Source organism: Plectropomus leopardus, chromosome 17, assembly GCF_008729295.1.
Source record: "Plectropomus leopardus isolate mb chromosome 17, YSFRI_Pleo_2.0, whole genome shotgun sequence".
In the NCBI taxonomy this organism is placed as follows: Eukaryota; Metazoa; Chordata; class Actinopteri; order Perciformes; family Serranidae; genus Plectropomus; species Plectropomus leopardus.
In genome coordinates, this window is record NC_056479.1 from 19,063,746 (window position 1) to 19,082,653 (window position 18,908).

Consider the following 18,908-nt stretch of genomic DNA (forward strand, 5'->3'; position numbering starts at 1 on the left):
TTCTTCAAAAGAGCAAAAAAGGTCCAAACAAACCAGTCACTTTCTTTCACTTACTCCCCCACCACTCCTGTCAGATGCAAAGACTGAGTCGAGGGCAGACCCGAGCAAACAAAGTGATCACTGGGCGTCAGCGGATCAGCAGGCAGCTCAGAGCCATAAAACAAAAGCAAAGTCCAGTTCACTGCCGTCAGCTCACCATTACTGCTCGAGATCATCATCAAGAGCTGTTTAAAGCTTAATCATTAAGTGCAGACACAGCAGCATTTCCAATTTTACAGTCCAGAGGAACTTTTTCTACTTCTTATTCTATAGGCTTCTACATTTATTTTTACAACTATAGTTACTATTTACAGATTAAGGCAAGCACCTTATAAAATATAACACTGTTAAAGTGCTCAAAGTTAAAATTACTCTCACCTCAACCAGTAAAGGTCCCATATTATGTTCAATTTCAGGTTCATGCTGGTATTTTGGGTCTCCATTAGAATGTGTTTATGTGCTTTATTGTTAAAAAAAGCATTATTTTTCTCACCCTCTGTCTGAAAAGGTCCATTTAGGTGCCTGCCTCTCAAAAAGCCTCTATTTTTGGTCAGTCTTCGACACAGCTATTCATAGTTTTTTTTAGATTTAGAATTTTATTTCAAAAATGCAAAATTAAATGAAAATAAGTAAATAATAACTTAGAAAGCAACACCAGCAAACCCAGCAGACACTGGGTTCCACATACACACATACGTCATACACACTCATGCACAATATAACACATAAACACAGCTCATCTTGTTGTTTTAACATAAAGTGCAGAAAACAGTAGACTCAAGTTTTTGATCTTCTTACAAATAAATAGTAATAAACATAAATCCTTGTCTGACTGATCTGCAATTATAGATTTTTGATGATAGTATTTCTATAGTTTAACAGAAATAACATTTTTAATGGAGGATTTAAAAAAAAAAAAAAAGTGGTGGTAGATGTTTAAATCATTTACTATGTTACACTAAGAATTGCCACAATGTTAAAATAGGAGTAAGTACAGTAGATATACAGTTGTTATTTGCATGGTCAAGAGATTGCATTTAATAATCTATCAAAATCCGTTTAAAAAGAGAGCTGATTTGAACAATTTAGATTTGTGTATATGGAAACTAACCTAGCATGATAATGAGGTTTTTCACAAAATTCAATCAATAACCATACATTTCAAAATAAAAATCTGCCACTGCTTCACCCTCCACGTCTATAGGTGGCTGTAATGCGTCTTTTCGGCTTGTTAAACAGCAACAGAAGAAAAAGAAGAAGATAGTGAAAAAGAAGAAGAAGAAGTTGTCAACCCGGTTCCTGCCCGGTTCAGCCAATGAATGGAGACTGGGAGGAAACATTGCGCGACACTTTTCTTTCTACATTACTCCCTCTTTCTTACCGCATTTCGTCTTGAAAACACCATGAAGTCTGAGCTGTGAACGCTTCTGTAATTACGCAAAGAGCTCCGCAGGCAGGAAAACCGGACCGACCACCAGGCTCCTCTCTCCGGATCGCTCCGCGGGTACGCTCCGGTGTTTGGGTGATCTGACCGGGAGAGGCTGCAGAGATGTCCGACAACGGGGGCTCGGCTGTCGGCCTTCTGTCTTACGAGACGCTGGTTCATGCTGTCGCAGGTGCAATGGTGAGCAGAGAGTTCGTGCAGTAAATGGAGATGTCATACTGTCATGTGGAGAATGTGGGCGAGCCATTTTATTTTAAATTTCACTAGCTCTATGTTAGCAATGCTGCAAAGAGAAAATAGGGAGTGACTGAGCGTTTTGTCTTTTTTGTCTTTTAGGGGAGTGTGACAGCGATGACCGTCTTCTTCCCTTTGGACACAGCCAAGAGCAGGCTGCAGGGTGAGTCTGAGCTCTTATCATGTTGGACAGAGGTTACCTGATAGCAGCAACTCAGTAGAGTTGCACGAGTTTATTGTGAGTGTTACTTTTGTTTACTGGTGCACGAGAACAAGATGGCTTTTGGTTATCACGAGTCAAGCTAACGACAATCTAGACACTTTAACCCTTTGAAAGCTGAGTAAAATGGTTTGATTTCTTTGAAAAACATGGGGTGGTGGGGTGACAAGTAATTTAACAAGAAATGGCCCAAAAATCAGTAAGTAATAAGTAAAAGGTTTCAAAAAAATTACTGAAAAATAAAGAGAGAAAAAAAAAAAGTTAAAAAACAACACTCAAGTAAAAAAAGAAAAAGAAAAGAAAATGACGTTAAGAAAGAGAGAGAATTAAGAGAACAAGAAATATACTTTTCTGGACATTTTTCTCTAACTTTTTTCATAATATCTATTTATCCATCCCAGCTAATTGAAACTGATTTTCTCAGCTTCCAGTAGTTGAAATGCAAGGGAAAACTGATGTTAAGGTGATTTCCAGGTATTAAAAGGTTAAGAGAACAGCTTGGTTTCATTTATGTATGTTAATATTGTTATATATGTCCTAGTTATTTTTTTATTATGAAGCCTAATAGATGCTACATAAATAAAACTTACTTAACACCTTTTTTAGACACACACCCCGTCATGCCTTGTGTGTCTCCCTGGTTCGTTCCCCAGAGTTTCTGTTGTAAAGTTGAAAAACTAAATCCTAAAGTTATCTTTAGAGACATTACAAGCTGCATTGTTGAAATAAAGACACACTCTTCCTCTCTGCCGTAACGTTTCAGCAGCGTACATGCATGTGTATAACGTAATTGTTTTGAAAAAACAAGACATGCCAGAGCTGAAAAACCCTGAGGCATACAAGTCTGATGGATTGCACAACAAACGCTTCTCAGTTCCCATACTTACGCTGAAGGCATCACATGGGTTATTTATTCAGACTTTAGAAAGCTTCTTCGTTACCACAGAAAACACCAGCAAACAGATCTCGACAGAGTTGCTGTAATACATTCACCTCGTCCCGGGGACATGCTGATTGACCTTTCCCACTTTTGTGTTTGTTCTTCAGTGGATGAGAAGAGAAAGTCAAACTCTACTCCCGTCATCCTGGCTGAGATAGCAAAGGAAGAAGGCCTGTAAGTTTAGTTTTCTCCCATCTTAAAATTCTGCTAAGTTATGGCTCGTTTTGCTGTTAAATACAAGCTTAATGGTTTGATTTGAACTGAGTGAAACACAGTTGCGGTGTGACTGCAGCTGTGTAAACTAGAGCTGAAACGGTCAATTTCTCAAATCGTTGTCCGACAGCAAATTAATCTGCAACAAAAATGCCAAATTATTCTCTGGTTTCCGTCTTCTCTATCAGAGTATTTGTTGATTTTCTAAATCTGACTCTCCACCACTTCTCCCAGTCAGTCTCTGTACAGAGGTTGGTTACCAGTCATCTCCAGCCTCTGCTGCTCCAACTTTGTCTACTTCTACACCTTCAACACGCTGAAGAGGCTAAATGCATCTGGACCAGGGAAGTCTAAACCCGGCAGAGACCTGCTCATGGGGGTCGTATCAGGTAAACACAGTCAAACTAATAATTGTTCACGACCTGATGGAAACCATTAAGTACTGAAGGTGTTTACGGGAACGATTTAAAGGTGCCCTCTGAGATGTCTTACAAAGAAACAAGTTGTGTTTACATGTTAACATGCTGAAAGCATTTCCCTTTTCCAAATGCAAAAATCTGATTTTTAGAAACCTTTGATTCTGTTTTTACTGTTTTTTAAATGCGCAGATGCAACAGAGAGCATAACTTCTTATTTGAGCGGCCACGTTGCTGTTTCCTTTAGTGCTGAACAGCCAATCAAAGTGCTTGATGCACAAAGAAAACAAAGATGTGATTGATTTTAATTTTTCTAAGAAAAGATGTTAAAAAGAGCTAACGTATTATGTTAACGCATTCTGCACATTTTTGATTAATCTGGCAATTAAAAAGGTCAAATTGTCAAATGTTTTGTCAAACAAGCGACCAAAAAGTCAAAAATATTCAGCTTACAAGAATATGAAACTCAGAAAAACAGCAATCCTTACAAAAGAGAATAAGTCAACTTTAAGACTGAAGGAAAAGTTGAATTTCTTTGAGCGTTGATCAAGGTATCGACTAATTGTTTCAGCTCTAGTTTACATTCATGCATTTCCTTGCTAAAAGTCTTCCTCCCTGCTTTTGTTAGCGCATTAATGCCTCCTGAAACCATCATCACTGCCACTGATAACTGCGCTGCTTTATAGAGCTACTAAAGGTCAAAAACGCCACGTGGAAGAGTGATTCGAGAAAGCTAAGGATCTATTCTTCCTGCAGGGGTGGTGAATGTGCTCACGACCACTCCCATGTGGGTGGTCAACACTCGACTGAAGCTGCAGGGAGCAAAGTTCAGGAACGAAGATCTCCAGCAGACCCAGTACAAGGGCATCCTCGGTGCGTGATATTATATGATTTAACCATTTAGACATGCTTTTTTTTTTTGTTACTGCGCAGTTTTTAAAACCCTGCCGTGTTTTCCTCCCAGATGCTTTCTCACAGATCATAGCCAACGAGGGTGTGGGAACTCTGTGGAACGGCACTCTGCCCTCTCTCATCCTCGTCCTCAACCCGGCAGTACAGTTCATGTTTTATGAGGCCATGAAGAGGAGGGCAGGCAAGGGAGGGAAGAAGGTGAGAGAAAACGAGAAAGATATGTCGAGAAGAATAATACTGACTTAAGGCTAATCTATCAGCCTCTTCGAATGCTTAAATTGCAATTTGCTTGCTTAATTGGATAAATAATCTGCTGTATTATTGTCTTTCACTTTATTTGTAAAAAACAGTTGCGGTTTAAAACTTGCAGACTTTTTTACTTTTATTTACTGTGACTTTCTTTACAAAATGTAATAATAATTCATCCAGTAGTAACGATTTCAGTCTGAAATAAATTTCTAAACGGGCCAACTAACAGACCGACTTTGCCGTCGCTTACATCCATCAATCAAATAGTTATGTTCTTCTCTAACAGTCAGTTAAACACTAGGTATGAGTGGGTTAACTCTTTGTCTCCCACAACAGATATCCTCAGCAGAGATCTTTCTCATTGGAGCCATTGCCAAGGCGATCGCCACCACAGCGACATATCCGCTTCAGACAGTTCAGGCCATCCTGAGGGTAAATACTGTCTTACATAAAACGTCACCCTTTTCCACCTGTTGATATTCTGGTTTTTGTGTTATGACATTCATATTGTCACAATATTTGTTGATGGCAATAGAAGGAAAAACATTCTTATCTGTGTGTTTGGACTTAATAAAAAAATCTTTCCCATGTAGAAATATAGAAAATCTGCATAAAAGTTCAATATATTTTCTCCTAATGAAGCCATTTGTAATAACTATAAATTGCATGTTAGTGTTGCAGAATATCTGTAAGAGCTCATGATCAATGACAGCTCTTCAATCTCAAACCTCTCATTAGTTTGGCCAGTACAAAGGTGACGGTAAGGGCGGACTGATTGGAAGCCTCTCAAACATTGTCTCCCTGCTGATGGACAGAATCAAGTGAGTGCAGCTTCGACACGTTCGCTGAGACAGTGGACACACTGGTGAAGACGTTATAATAGCTCATCATTAACACACATCTGTTCCCGTTATTACAGGAGGCATGGGGTTCTTGGTTTGTACAAAGGTCTGGAGGCCAAGCTGCTACAGACGGTTCTGACGGCTGCCCTCATGTTCGTTGTGTACGAGAAGATCACTGCTGCTACCTTCAAAGTCATGGGCCTGAACAAGAAACTCAAGTAGTGAACACACCTACTTGAATACAGTACTGCATTAGTACACTCGTCGTCAGTAGGTTATAATGTGTTGACACCAGGAATTCTTTCAGTCACATAAGCCAGTGGTTCTTAACCAACGGGGATTAGTTATTTTTCTCGTAATTAATTCCCAATAGAAGTGAGTCCAATGTGAATAACACCCGGCACACACTGCCTGCGTGAGCAGCGCGTGACGACTACCTCACTGAAGTGAACACAGACAGCGTTTTTGCTGCTGCAGAGCTTCCTGCTGCTGTATTGCCACAATTAAAAGCTGGCATTTCACTCATTTATGGAGCCAAGCAAGAAACCGGTTGTCATTAACATGGTCCTGCAAATATTTCACAATAAAAGCCTTGGGTTAACTAATGACGGAATTCTATTAATAAAAATGTTGTCAAAGGGCTTTTATTTTGTAATGGAAAGCAGAAACGTTGAGTTTAAACATGAACATTTATATTTTTTTATGTCTATGACAGATAAAGTAATTAAAAGGTGGTATGATGTGAAGATGTTCATCAAAATACAATTTTCACTGAAAAAACAGATTGGACAGATCCGCAGCTGAGCAGCAGTCGAGTCGCGTTTGAGCAGCGCTGCTCTAAACCTGTTTAACATGTTCGCCGAATAAAAAGTACAAAAGGTTTTGTGATGCACACACGCTGCTCATGCAGGTAGTGCGATAAAATCTTTTTATCGAGGGTCAGTGACCTAATGTGTACCAATTTAGGGGCCCTTCACACGAAAAAGGTTGAGAACCACTGACTTAAATGTTTTAATAAGAGATGGGATTGTCCCACACTTACCCAAATAATACACCAAAACCTGAGTTAGGTTTGACACTAATAATAACCTCTTTAACATTTAAAGTGCCAGTGAAATGCAAGTGAGAACATCTTTAGCTTTTGGCGAATGTTTCAGCAGCGTACAGCAGTGATGTCAAGACGAACCTACCTGAAACATGCACACCATAGGTACTCGTCAAACTGATCTGAAAGATCAAAATTCCCAAAAAGTTTTTGATAAAATAATCAAAAGAAATTTTCTATTTTTTTTTTTCGCAAACAAATACAAATACTGAAGAGCTGAAACCAACTTAACCGTCTTTATTCAACACCTGCACAGGCAGTTTAGTCCTGCAGTTGTGGTTTTGACAGGTCTTAAAATAAGTGCTAGTCAGAGATAAGACCTTGAAAGACCGAGACCTTCAAAAAGTGGTCTGAGACCAAGACCAATCTGGAGTATTGCAACACTGGTGTACAGTTGCAAGAGGGATTTAAATTAAATCCTCCGCGTTTAATTGGACAAGCTAAGGCAGGCTTAGAGTTGAGCGTGATACAGAGCTGCAGAGGACTGTTGGCTCCACACACCTTCCTCACCTGTTTAGATGAGGAGGACGAGGGGGGACTGAATAAATTAGACCTCCACCACTTTGTTTGTGCACGAAAACAAAAGTTTTGCCGACTGATATCCAAACACACATCTCTGTCTTTCTCTCTCGGTGTTCCTCTGTTAGCTACTACAACGATGGTGAAGTGCGGTTTTACGTGAACGCTGTGGCTAGCTAGTCGCCCAGAGTCTCATCTGATTGGATGGACTTTTAACATTTGTCCTTAACATTTAAAAACCGCATTAGAGAAAAAAAGAAAAGACAGGGTGTTTTATGTAAAAACATGTATACTGATTCTTTTTTTCTTGACATATTTGTCCTATAAGAAGAGATAAATGACCAATTAATGCGGGGACACAGGATTTAAACTTGGGAAATGTATTTTTCATTTCACTGGGTCTTTAACTGGTTACATTGGTGCAGACTGATCTTGGTTTTCTCTGCTGGTGAATCTCTGATGGATGGTTGTTAGTGATCTTACCAGCTGAGATTTTAAAAACTAAAACACATCACAGTATTTGTGAGGGAAAAGTTGACATCACATGACATTAAATGCTTATTTGCTTTCTTGCAAAGAGCAAAACAAGAAGATTCATACTTCTCTCATTAGTGGTATCTTTATATCAAAATCTCAGCGAGAAAGCGAACACCCTTTTTTTCCCAAATTGTGGAACTTTTCCTTCAACATTAGCATAGCAAATGATAATATCAATAAGACGAGCTACCTATTTATTCATGCCTTGATTTAAGCTACCGGACCATTTTTCACACACTGTCTTATAACTGTGCACTTAACAGAGTTTGATAGAAATCTCATTTTTTGCCAGATTAATGTGATTTTTTTTTTAAAAATGTGTTGATTTAAGATGGCATTATTACACACACATTAGCAGTAGTAACAATAACGGTGAAAGGGAGAAGAGCTCCCATTCATATTTATAGACTCTTTCCAGCTCATAGGTTTTAATTTGAACAATTGTAATATATTAAGTAAAAATGACTTAAATATAAATGGGAATTGGTATCTATTACAATTTAAGAGTACATGTGTACAAACGCTGCGGTAGGTGTTAAGTGCCTATTAATTATATCTGAAAAACTGTACTATGAGCTGATGTCAATATCTGTGTCTCCTGTCTTCACGATTGTACCGGTCAGTATGAACATTTTTGTCTCAGTGTCCTGTTAGTAGTTTTGTTTATTTAGGGTTTTGCAGTAAATTTACAGTATTTGTTTATCATGCTGCTCTTTTTTCTTTTTTCTGATTTACTGAATGGGAGTTTCTGCTGCCTTTCACCTTAAACCCAGTTTCAAAGTCGATTCATCTGTTTGGTTTGTGTTTAACTGGTCGTTTAATCTGTTAACATGAGTTTTCTCATTACAAGAGGCGCTGTTTTGTAACCTCACATTTATAAGATCCTTTTAATTGTTTGTTGTGTTAATCAGTGTGTACCCAAGTTGCATGTCATAAGTTTACTGTCAATTTAACAAAACTAGAAATGACATTATTTATCAGATGAGCTCCTCCACTATTATGTTTCAGACCTTTTGGCGTCTCACACACCTGCTCTTCTCAGGTACACCATGTATGTGAGTATGGGCGAATGATCTGCCTGCTGCCAAGGGCCTCAATTACGTTTCAATATTTTTTTTGTGGGGGGGGTGGCGTTTATGAAACGATGGCAGAAAATTTTGAGCATCAAACACTTAATCCTGCATTCTGGTCATACTTTATGCACCAATTTGTGCCTTTTCTGCATGAATTCATGGTTTAAATGTCTTTAAATTTTTATCAAAGTTCTACTTTAATGTTTTTATTGAGCGGTGGGCAAATGTAGGTTTTTAATATCGAGGGAACCTAAAGGTGCTTATGGAAGAAGGACAGGAAAGAGTGAGCCAATAAATGTCAAGTAGGTACAATATTATTAGGATTTTTTTTTTTATCATAGCAATTCATAACCTTTTTTTAACTACAAATTACATCCCCAAACGAAAACTTTTTTATCTAATCAGATCAAGTTTTCTGTAATTTCTGTAATCTCACTTCATTGTTATTGCTGCAAAATGTTTCTAGTGGACAGAAAAGCAATTGATTTTATTATTCTAGTTTAGTTTGTATGCCCCCATGCCTAGAATAAAGGCTATATACATAAAGTTTATTATTATAAATGTTAACACGGCTCTGAGCAGAGAAATTTTTACTAACTCAGGATAAAATAAGCCTTATTTAATAGTTAAGGAGCTGAAAGCTGGTGAATGTGTCACTAAAACAATAACAAAGACAATGACACAATAGTTAATGGACTATGGCGTGTATATTCATTATTGTTCTGTTTTTTCCATAATGAAAGCTTGTTTTATAAGAAAAAACATTGCTGTAATGTAATAATTATTTATTATGTGCATTCCTTTTAGATGAATTGTTATTAAGGACATAATTAAATGACTACTGCTAATGTTCTGAACTCAACAGTTTACAAAAAAAGTTACTTTTCTGTGGACACAATACTTACTTGAAGTCATCTTCATTTATTCACATCAAAACGTTTTTAAACATGTGGCTTTCTAATTTGTTTCAATTAACACACCACTGTTTGGGGTTTAAATTATTATTATTATAACATAATAAAATTTGAGAAAAAAATACTGACATCAGTGTTTAACTGCTGTTTTATGTAAATTCATCACATGCAAGATGAAAAGACCATGGTGCAACTCATTTTGCTTAAATAAATGAACAAATATCAGAGGATCATGTGGCGGTGATGAGTGACACAAAAACAGTTGAGACTGTAAAAACTGTAAACATATAAAATGCCAACATATTTTGGTAAATAATCCTCCATTGGAGTTCTCAAGTAACAGCCCAAGTTGAGCATTTCTTGGTTGTAAATTAGGACTGACTGTGTGATACCTGAGCACTGGTCATCTCCTCTACATACCAGTGTCGCAGGAAGGAATACTGGGAGTCCCTGTGGACGGAGTACGTCACGTCTCTGTGCGGCTCCCAGGAGAACAGGTACACCACACTGGGAGGGAAACAACAGCAATTTATTAAATATATTTGCCTAAAATTAGACAAAAAAGGTTAAAAACATAATCTGTCAGTGCAACTCACCTTGGATTGTCTTCAGTCGCGGTGCGCTTCACAAAAGACAGAAACTCACAGCAGAAGTTCATACACACTGTCGGCCTCCAGCAGTTGTGCTCATTCTGTCAAGAATAAATACAGAAGGTTGAAAAAGTGCAAATATTTTAAGCTTTTAATTACTAATTCCCAAAAAAATATTTAAATATTAAAATATTCATCAATGTTTCAATAAGTTTTTGATTACCAGCAGTTTATCCCTTCAAACAACTTTACTGTACCTTGATCAGATGTGAGATCTTTGAGATGGGAAAAGTGTCCACGGTGTGAACCACTCCTTCATGATCCCGAAAACCTGCCACAACACGGGGTACTCCTGGGAGAAAAGACTGGGCCCACCACTTCAGCAGTTTGAACCTGAGGAACACACCAACGACGGAAACTTAAAAACAGCTCAGAGTTGGTAAAATCGAACATCAGACAAAGAGCTTGACGGGAAAAGGTTAATGACATGATGTCTTGTGATTTTCATCATCTACCTGTGGAAGGTGCTGCGCTGTTTGGGGGTGCAGATCTCTGCAGAGGTCTTGAGCTCGACGTAGCACGCGGGAGGAGCGGGAGCGTTGGGATCCTTGTCCCGGCAGTCCACCTCACCGGAGAACAGGAGTCTGTGATCTGTGAGCCGCGTTTGCACAACAGTGCAAAAGGCCTCGTTAGTGTTAACTACGCCACCTGTGTCAGGTCGAGTGTCGACGCTGTCTAAAGGGATGGAGAGAAATGAAGTGTTAACATTTAAACAAGTGCTCATCACTGTAAGAACTTTGATATGTTTTGCATTTGTGTGTCAAATGCAATAAATTGAGACAGACTGGTATGGAGGCTCATTTCTGCCAAGAAAAGAAAAACAGATGAAAAGTTACAAATTAAAATACTCACTGTAAGGAAGTAAGACAAGTGTAAAGAGTTTTTTGTGAAAATATTCTAAATATAATGTGCACTTAAATGGATATTCATTTATTTGGTTGGGCCTTTTTTTAGTGGCAAAATTACATTTGGCGTTGCCCCCATCCAAGGCAGTAAATTGCGTAGCTTCCATGTCAGTACTCCAGCCTGCTGCTCCAAACTGCGGATAAGCCGACCATCATGTACTGTAGGTAATACACTGACCTCATACAACCCCACTTGAAAAAATCTGAGCTTTTCCTTTTATTTAAAATCATTACATTTTTATTATAATTTCTAAGTCAAAAATGACTTAGATGAAATTTGGGATACAAAGTCACAACTCTGACATGACAAGTAAAAATCTTAAAGTTTTAACTTTCAAATTATAAAATAATCCTGAATAAAAACCTCAAAAGCCAAATTTTTTTGACTTGCTGTCTCATAATCAAGATAGTAAAGTGATGATTCTGTGTCTTAAAATGTTGAAATACCATTAAGAATTATTCACCTGTTGTGTTCCTTCCTAACAGAAATGGGCTTCAATGGATGTGACTAAATATAAAACCAAATTTTTATATGGTGACACGAGGGAAACATCATAGCTGAGTTGATGTGAGGTGGTTAATATGATCTATAGTCAGTAAATTTAAAAAAAAGCAGTGACTTTAATACTCTTTCGTATAAACCTCCCTACCTGCACATGTGTATTGCTCAAACTTGTATCCCCAGTACATCATCTCTTCATGTCTCTCGGTGCGATTCTCTTGATCCCTGCGAGCAGCTTCTGTTTCCACTTCACTGATGTAAATCGTGCCCCTGAACTTGGTAACCGCCAGCAACCAGCCCTCCCGTGTCTCGTATGGAGTGGTCAACAGCTTGGTTAGATGGCCACGCCATGTCACAAAGTCGACATCTAGAGGACTGGACAGAGCAGAGGTTGAATAAAGTGTATGCATCTAACGGGAACGTCAGGTTTAGAGGTGGATGGATCCCTAGTGAGTATCCATCTGACTTAGAGCTGTTACCCTAAATAAGAGGATAAAAGGGTAAAAACAAATTCTAACTCTTACCATGATGAGGCCGTGGTGACCTTTGAGTTGAGCTTCGATCTGTTGGCCAAGATCCAGCGTAGGATGTGGTCCAGCTTTTCCTTCACACATTCATCTCTCTTTATATAGCGGTCCTTGTATCCATCCTTCAGGTCAAAATCAGGATTTCTGTCAGGTTCCACATAGTATCTCATTTGCCGTCTGTCATTGAAGAATCTGCGCTCAGAGTCCAGGGAAAAACATCCGACTTCGACAGGCTGTTTGTACACTGGAAAGTCTCTTTCATACAGCTCCCTTCTGGTGCTCAAACACCGAGAGCTGAGTGGGTTTTGCACAGCAGTTGGCACAGACTGATACTGGTGGGTGTTTGGTCTGTAGTATTTATTCTCACAGTGTTGTTTTCCATTGCCATCTCTCTCTCTTTTGTGTGCTGACTGGCGGTGTTGGTGTCTGTGCCGGTCCATTGCTACCTAGTGGAGGAAAGAGCAATGAAACAAACTGATGACACTGATGATAATTCGTATCCTCTCGACTGTCTTTGCTCTCCTGCAAGAAAAGCTCCAACATGTTCTCATCACTTGTGTTGTCACTAAAAAGACAATCTTGTTGTCACTTCCTGTCAAAACCTCAGCTTAGACAAACATGTCAAATCAATGGTTTAATCTTACTTTCATCATCTCAGAAACATTTCAAAGATTAGACCATTTCTTACCACAAAAATATCTGGGAACGTATCTATGTGTTCATAACTACTCATTTAAGACTACTATAATTCCTTTCTCTCTGGCATCAGAAAAAAAAACTCTCTCCCACCTTCAGCTCATACAAAATTCTGCTGCCAGGACTCGGACTAGGAAACATGAACACATTTACCAATCCTGGCTTCCTCACACTGGCTACCTGTTGCTTTTAAAATAGATTATCAGGTATTATTGATCACTTACACAGCCCTTCGAGGCCTCGCTCCAAGTTTCTCATCTAATCTCTTTTTGCCCTACGTTCCTTCTACGTTCGCCCTGAGATCCTCAAAAGTATCACTCGTCGTTCCAAGGACCAGATTCACATCCTAGAGCTCCCATACTTTGGAATGACCTGCATGAGGAGATCAGGACTGCAAACTCTGTCTTGTCTTTAAAATCGCTTTTAAAAACCCACTTTTTTTTAGAGTTGCTTCTCAGTGATTTTACTTATGTTTCAGAACTTAATTTATTTTACCCTGTTAAACTATGTGCCTAGTGTTTGGCTCTTAGTTCATTTCATTTTCTGTATGTTTGGAAATGTGTTGTTGGTTTTTCTTTTGGAAAGCACTGTTTTGAAAGGTGCTATATAAATAAAGTTTATTATTATGAATATTAACATGTTTTAATCTGTGACAAGTGCATGATTATTTATTTGTAGTACTTTTTTCCCTTAACACTGAACACAATAGATGCTCACGTTATACTAGTTTGTAAGATTACTTTTCTTTTCCATTATGCATCTATGTACTCATGCATGAGATCAGCAGTTTATCTTATTTAACATTAAATGCAAAAATGAGCACATCACAAAAATAATGTGTCAGTAGCTGTCTGCTGTGTGTGTGCGTGAGTGTGTGTGTAAATGCAGATGTAAAGATGCAGATGTTTGTATTGTACAGCATGTGTGGTGTTGGTTGTGTGTATCTGCAATGTGTAAACAGACGTGTGCTTATGTGCATGCCTGATACATATTTGATTAATAAAGGTTTCCAGAAATACTGTTTCTGTAACGTTTTGGAAATGTTACTTCGCCACTGTAAAAAAAAAGATCCCATGAATACTAAAACTGCATTAGCGGTAAATTGATGAAAACCTACGTCAACGTACCTTAGTCAGCACACACAACAAAACAAGCTAACTTAACGCTAAGCTAACTTAACGTAATGCTAACGTTAAATTCCTTCCAATGCCCAGTCAGTCGGTTATAAACATGACTCTGAGTAAACCCGATAATAGTATTTTACTGAATATTTCTTATCAACACAAAAAGGGAAAAAAAACCAAAAGGAGCATAGTGTTTTTGTCCCGCTAGTTGGGTAGCTAACTAGCACACTAAGCTAACACCAAAGTACTTCCGTATGTAGTTTCTCCTCCAATCCGCGTGGTGTCAGCCGTCACGTCACTTCCGCCTGAGACGAAGGCTTTTTATAGCTGTCCTTTTAAAGCATAAGTTAAAATCTGTGAACACTTGTGTGGTGTTAGCGGGACCAAAGCGATGTGAATAGTATTATTGCTGCTTTTGGTAACGATCAGGTAAGCGTTTCAGCTAGTTTTAACTGGCCTTTATGTTCAGTGTACACAAAAAAACCGGGTCAGCTAGCCGCATACGCTAGCTAGCAAGAAAGAAAACACCAAGTTGTTTGAACCGGTATGTGTGTGTGTCCCGTCAGAATGTGCAAGGGGATATATCTTTATATTTTTCTCTCAGAGCCTTAAAATTTGTATCAAAAAAACCCCAAACTAGCTGAAAAAAAGGGGAGCTAACGTTACGTTGATACCGGTGTTGTGTTGAAGACTGTTCCCGTCGATATGCGTTACCCTTTCCTAAACCTGACCTAACCCCTCTAAAAATATTATAAGTATTATTACTTTGTTTTCTGTTTTTACATCTCCTGGCTGTGATAACTGGTGTGATTTTGCAGATCTGTTAAAACAACATGCCTTTTTAAACCCGGTAGCAGGATTTGGGTCTCAGGGGTTATTTAAAATAAATACAAAATAATACCATAATTTAAAAACCACTCTTTACCTCCTCATAAATAACAAACAGACCCTCATCTTAACCATCGAGGGAGGCACTTGCAAGTGGGAAACACAGTTCAATGAGGAAACACATGTCGACACACCAGTTATATTAACCCATCCAGCCAAATTTGACTGACACTCCCAATCAGAAAACGCTGGTTTCTCACAAAAGGAGAACTTTCTGGCTTCTACAATCACGTTAACAGTTTCATTCAGCAAATTTCTGCAAGGTAGAAGATATAATCTCTCTGAAAGCTCAGATAAAAATCTCGCAGGGGGTTTCAGTTGTGTCAGCATGAGAAAAGCAGCTGTCTGGGTAAACAGGTTTATTCTGCAAGTCATGAATGTCTATCACTTTTTTCCCTTCCAGGTATGAACAGAAAACGGGCTCTGATCTCAGACACTTTCAAGGTGAAGAAAAGAAGAAATGACATCCACAAGTTTGGAGCAGTCAGTGATGGAGATGGTAGACATGATTTTTTTTTTCTTTCAGGGACTGTGCACATTAATAAATATTGTTGTAAATGTTTCACCAAAGACAAATTTTAAACTGTTGCCCCTAGGCCAGGTGTTAAGATAGCAACCAAAACAAAAAGCATGCACACAATTAAAAGCGTGAATGAAAAAAATGACTGTAAAAATATGCTAAATGGTTTGCATGTTAAAAGCACATGAAGAAGGCTGTTGTATACGTCAGGACATAAGCAGAGAGCCAACAGACACAACAAGATATAAATATTAGCAGGCAAGAAACAGATATGCACAAGACATAAGCATTAGCAAACAGGACACAGTTATGTACAGGAAGACTTCAGGAATTTGCACAGTCAGCAATAAAACAAATTGACTCCATGCAGTGCAGATAATATGTACTAAGACTACGTACACACATAAATACTTAGACAGCCAGACTGACGAGGACAGACAGCGAGCATGAGGAGGCTATGTATAGTATATGATATATTTTTTTCAGTTTAAAACACACAAAATAACAAAATTAGAGTAAACAGTTCAGGGAGAGACAGAAAAAAAATGAATGGCCCTAAAAACAGGGCTAAAATTTCAGTGTTGTAAGAAAAAACACAAAAGTTAGCACACAGATTGAGAACATAAGTGATGAAAAAATAATAAGGTATTCATGACAGCCAAAATAACAATAATTAAAAGTCATTTAAGGGAGAAAATGTGTGTAACATGTATGATTATAGATGTAAGCATGTGTGTCAGTGTGCATATGTGTGTGAGTGCATATGTGTGTGAGTGCATGTGTGTGAGTGCATATGTGTGTGAGTGCATATGTGTGTGAGTGTGCATGTGTGTGAGTGCATATGTGTGTGAGTGTGCATGCGTGAGTGCATGTGTGTGAGTGCGTATGTGTGTGAGTGTACATGCATGTGAGTGCATATGTGTGTGAGTGTGCATGTGTGTGAGTGCGTATGTGTGTGAGTGTGCATGCGTGTGAGTGCATATGTGTGTGTGAATGCATATGTGTGTGAGTGTGCATGTGTGTGAGTGTGCACAGGTCTTTTTGAGAGTGATTGGCTGCATGCTATTGAGAGTGAGACAAACAAACATGGATACATGCACAGAAATACGTAGAGACAAGTAGTTACAAAATAGCAGCACAGTTTCATCTTTTATACGCTTTCATAGAAGAACGTTTTTTGCCAGATGGGCAAAGTTATTTAATAATTTGGCATCCCTGAATATTGATAAAAACTGCAAAAGAACATCTTCGATTCCAGATCTTCAGAAAACTGTCCAGGATCCCGTGGAAACTGCCATGCGTCAACAGTTCATTCCAGTTTTATTTAAATCTCATGGTTGCATGTAAAATTCACTTTCTATTTATTGCTTCACCTCACAGGACCAACCGACATCAGATCCACCTTGGAGTATCTCATGACCCTGTTCCCCAGGAAGCTCTTCAACGACACTCTGCCTCAAATTGTTCTGAAGCACCAACTCTACAGCGTACACAGGGACAAGACTTTAGTGGACAAGGAGCTTGTAAGAGACAGCTCTCATGTTGTCATAAAGTCCATATGTCTTTCTAGCTGAACTAGAAATTACAACCCACTGCTCTTCTCGTGGTCCACAGAATAAACTGCGGGAACGAGGAGAACTGCTGATGTTCCAGCTCGGCTTCGATGCGGAAGCCTTCGGGCTGGTTTTTGCTGCAGATTACAAGGCCAAAGTGCTGGCAGGAGAGGACGGCAGAGCGACGCGAGCGACGGTGGAAAAGTTCTTGGAGAAACTGTTGTCTCCTTGCACAGAGCTGAGCTTCAGCAAAGACAAGATGCTCCGGGAGTTCCTCTTCACAGACTCTGAGATAACGTATGAAAGACAGATCTATCCTGTTTTTTTATGCTTTCAAATTTAATCTTCTCGTGCGTTTGAAGCTTTTTTTTTTTTTTTACTTTTACGGTGTGTGAAAATACATTTTCAAAGATCAGCACATACTTTTTCTCACCCTGTAGGCAGCTGGTTAAGTCTGGGGTCCTGACTGTGAGGGACGCAGGCAGCTGGTGGCTTTCCATTCCCAACTCTGGCAAATTCACCAAGTACTTTATACAAGGTGGGTGTTACGACAACGTCTCAACAGTACTTTGCTTCTCAAGTAAATTTGTCATTTGGCAAAATTTTTGACAGCACCTTGCTAAACGGAGGACTGTTTGTTTTCTAACCTTCGTACCACTTCTCCTGTTAGGTCGTAAAGCGGTGCTCGGCATGGTGAAGAAGTCCAAATATAGTGAGGTCTTAAAAACAGAGCTAGAGGAGCGGCGGACGACTGCACTCGTGAAATTCCACATCAAATACCACATCCATGACATTGTTGGTGCAGAGCTGGTAGACAGGTAACATTTGCTTGTATACGGGTTGCTGATTTTTGAAGTGTCAATTTTTTATTTGAGGTTTTGCAGTAGGTCAGAGTTTACCCGTCAAATGAAAAGGACTTCATGCAGTTGCTCTTTCATTTCAGTAATTGAGGGTTTGGTCACTCGCTTAAAAAGCCCTGAGGCGAGACTCTGAAGTGTCTATGCTTGCGGTTGTTAAAACCTTCAAAAGCTATCCCGATAATCAGAAAATGACTTTGAAAACGCAGCTACGATTTTCTTGACGTTTTAGCTCAACGCACTTTTTTTTTGTTTGAGTTGAATTTTATGAATATTTTTTTTCTGATGTTGTATTGTGATATTTCCAAATAATTGACTACTGTTAAAAAAAAAAAGTAATAACTGAATGCTTCAGGCGATAACGTCACTAAAAGTCAAGTTAAATGTTAAAATACATTTTTGGGGCAAAATTCTCCTTAACTCTGTTGCATAATTGATAGCAGTACATATTTTTTATTCAGTTTTGTTTATTGTAAGATTTAAATTTTTATTCCGAGTGGCATTAAAAAAGTCCTAAAAAGTCTTAAATATTATTTGCCTTAAGCTGTAGAAACCCTGTATGACTGACCAAACTGACTTATAACTTGTCTCAGGCTGTTGGAAAATCCTGCGCTGTTCGTTACATTGTAATTTACTGAATAAAGTCCTTGTTCTCTTCACAGCATACCTACAACGTCAGGGACATTGTTGCGATTCGTTGAGTCCTGAACCACAGCGACAGGACTGAGACATCGATGTCTAGTCGAAGCCAACGAGTGACTGAAGATGAGAAGATTTACAAAGCTTGTTAAAAGTGATTGTCTGAGGACTGTAAGTGAATTAATTTAAGATTTCAGAAATTGATTCTGTGCCAAATGCATTATAAAAAACCTTGTGGGTTTATGAATTGTCAATTATGTTGACATGACCTTGTCAAGATTTGATTTATCTTGTAATAAAAATGCTTTGAAATGGTTTTTTCCCCATCATATGAGTCATTATGCGCACACCTTGAATGCACATTGATGTAACTGTCCTCTCAGTCTGACT

General features: G+C 38.6%; 3 protein-coding genes across 3 annotated transcripts; 2 read left to right on the forward strand and 1 right to left on the reverse strand.

The window, feature by feature from the left end:
* The first annotated feature begins 1,328 nt into the window (after positions 1-1,328).
* Positions 1,329-6,114, forward strand: LOC121956254 (peroxisomal membrane protein PMP34). Its single transcript, XM_042504384.1, has 9 exons — positions 1,329-1,663; positions 1,820-1,880; positions 2,985-3,051; positions 3,325-3,479; positions 4,263-4,379; positions 4,471-4,616; positions 5,004-5,099; positions 5,406-5,488; positions 5,587-6,114. The coding sequence occupies exons 1-9, from the start codon at positions 1,589-1,591 to the stop codon at positions 5,729-5,731; spliced, it is 945 nt and encodes a 314-aa protein (XP_042360318.1). The 5' UTR covers positions 1,329-1,588; the 3' UTR covers positions 5,732-6,114.
* A 1,351-nt stretch (positions 6,115-7,465) lies between these two features.
* dxo (decapping exoribonuclease) lies at positions 7,466-14,300 on the reverse strand. Its single transcript, XM_042504383.1, has 7 exons — positions 14,065-14,300; positions 12,239-12,687; positions 11,863-12,089; positions 10,763-10,982; positions 10,505-10,640; positions 10,254-10,348; positions 7,466-10,164 (listed from the first exon to the last, which is right to left on the reverse strand). Exons 2-7 carry the CDS (start codon positions 12,679-12,681, stop codon positions 10,029-10,031), a joined length of 1,257 nt encoding a protein of 418 aa, XP_042360317.1. The 5' UTR covers positions 12,682-12,687; positions 14,065-14,300; the 3' UTR covers positions 7,466-10,028.
* A 61-nt stretch (positions 14,301-14,361) lies between these two features.
* Positions 14,362-18,833, forward strand: LOC121956255 (serine/threonine-protein kinase 19-like). The gene is made up of 7 exons (XM_042504385.1): positions 14,362-14,490; positions 15,353-15,448; positions 16,850-16,992; positions 17,084-17,319; positions 17,463-17,560; positions 17,693-17,840; positions 18,542-18,833. The coding sequence occupies exons 2-7, from the start codon at positions 15,355-15,357 to the stop codon at positions 18,585-18,587; spliced, it is 765 nt and encodes a 254-aa protein (XP_042360319.1). The 5' UTR covers positions 14,362-14,490; positions 15,353-15,354; the 3' UTR covers positions 18,588-18,833.
* Positions 18,834-18,908: the final 75 nt, after the last annotated feature.

Excerpts from the sequence above, each read along its gene's own strand:
- LOC121956254 (XM_042504384.1), top strand. The coding sequence starts at position 1,589 with ATGTCCGACAACGGGGGCTCGGCTGTCGGCCTTCTGTCTTACGAGACG. Across the intron at positions 4,380-4,470 it reads CCAGTACAAGGGCATCCTCG|ATGCTTTCTCACAGATCATA; the intron begins GTGCGTGATATT and ends TTTTCCTCCCAG. Across the intron at positions 4,617-5,003 it reads CAGGCAAGGGAGGGAAGAAG|ATATCCTCAGCAGAGATCTT; the intron begins GTGAGAGAAAAC and ends CTCCCACAACAG.
- dxo (XM_042504383.1), bottom strand. The coding sequence starts at position 12,681 with ATGGACCGGCACAGACACCAACACCGCCAGTCAGCACACAAAAGAGAG. Across the intron at positions 10,983-11,862 it reads TGAGCAATACACATGTGCAG|ACAGCGTCGACACTCGACCT; the intron begins GTAGGGAGGTTT and ends CCATCCCTTTAG. Across the intron at positions 10,165-10,253 it reads GCGACTGAAGACAATCCAAG|TGTGGTGTACCTGTTCTCCT; the intron begins GTGAGTTGCACT and ends TTTCCCTCCCAG.
- LOC121956255 (XM_042504385.1), top strand. The coding sequence starts at position 15,355 with ATGAACAGAAAACGGGCTCTGATCTCAGACACTTTCAAGGTGAAGAAA. Across the intron at positions 16,993-17,083 it reads CTTTAGTGGACAAGGAGCTT|AATAAACTGCGGGAACGAGG; the intron begins GTAAGAGACAGC and ends CGTGGTCCACAG. Across the intron at positions 17,561-17,692 it reads CACCAAGTACTTTATACAAG|GTCGTAAAGCGGTGCTCGGC; the intron begins GTGGGTGTTACG and ends TTCTCCTGTTAG.